Source organism: Rutidosis leptorrhynchoides, chromosome 6 (genome assembly GCF_046630445.1).
Source record: "Rutidosis leptorrhynchoides isolate AG116_Rl617_1_P2 chromosome 6, CSIRO_AGI_Rlap_v1, whole genome shotgun sequence".
NCBI classification, from domain to species: domain Eukaryota; kingdom Viridiplantae; phylum Streptophyta; class Magnoliopsida; order Asterales; family Asteraceae; genus Rutidosis; species Rutidosis leptorrhynchoides.
In genome coordinates this window covers 429,902,992-429,904,107 of record NC_092338.1, presented here as the reverse complement: position 1 = coordinate 429,904,107, position 1,116 = coordinate 429,902,992, and the positions used below count along the sequence as shown (strand labels likewise).

The following is a 1,116-nucleotide window of genomic DNA, read 5'->3' as shown; positions in this document are numbered from 1 at the left end:
TTATACTTAAGGAGGCAGGATGCACGTAATTGCTATCATATTGTGCGTCGAAATGTAACCAAACACTTCTATTCAAAAAATTAACTTTGTTTATTACAAAATAAATTAAATTCTCAAGTCATATCTAAATGACAACTTATTGCAACCATGAAAGAAATACGAATTGTCTTACAAGTAAATGAAGCAACATTTTAAGTATACTAAAAATTGCAAGTGCTTAAAAAGGTGGGGTGATTAATCCCTAGTGCTGCAGCCTGAAAATTCTATGTAACATCTTTTCAAATTGGTTGCATGCCAAGTACGAGGTACTCGTTCTCCATTAATTCCTGCCGGGATATAAGATCCCGTTTTACTTGTGTCAATAACTTCATAAGGGCCTTCCCAGTTGGGCCCCAGCTTCTCGGTATTTTCTGCTCGGCTTGCCTCATTGTTGCTCCATACATAATCCCCAACTCTGAACAACATAGGCTTGACACGCTTATCGTAGTACTTAGATATTTTCTTCTTGTTGCCACCTTCGCGTATGGCAGATATCTCTTCACGCTCTTTTAGCATGTCCAGGTTAGCGCGCAAGCCTTCATCATTACTTGACTCATCAAAGCTACGTATGCGCTTTGTCAGAACCATTAGTTCAGAGTGGATTATTGCTTCTGTTCCATAAACCAAGCTGAACGGTGTTTCTCCTGTGCTGTTTTTATGAGTGGTGCGATGCGCCCACAAAACACTCGGGAGCTCATCAACCCACTTGTTTCCATACAAGCCCATGTGCGCCTTTATTCCCCTCATGATATCTCGGTTTGTTACTTCACATTGTCTATTAGCATGCGGGTGAGTGACTGAAGTAAATGACTGCTTGATATTCAGTTCTTGACATCAGCTCCTGAAAGGCGCACCTTAAAACTAAGTGCCATTGTCGTTGACAATTTCATTGGGGATACCAAACCTTCACACATATCTTCCCAAAAGAAGTTTCGAATGCACCTACTAGTAATTGTTTCCAATGCCTTTGCCTGTACCCACTTAGTGAAGTAATCAATTGCTACCACCTAGAATATTATTCATGCAAGCAATGATAATGTAAATACTGTTAAAGAGCGTATATTGAAAAGTATTACA

General features: G+C 39.6%; 1 protein-coding gene across 1 annotated transcript; it reads right to left on the bottom strand.

Annotated features, from left to right (window-relative positions):
• Positions 1–234: 234 nt before the first annotated feature.
• Positions 235–786, bottom strand: LOC139855246 (uncharacterized). The gene has a single exon (XM_071844484.1). It carries the CDS (start codon positions 784–786, stop codon positions 235–237), a length of 552 nt encoding a protein of 183 aa, XP_071700585.1.
• Between the last annotated feature and the right edge of the window lie 330 nt (positions 787–1,116).

What these genes read in the sequence shown, in the direction of transcription:
- LOC139855246 (XM_071844484.1), bottom strand. Translation starts at nt 786, where the DNA reads ATGAGGGGAATAAAGGCGCACATGGGCTTGTATGGAAACAAGTGGGTT.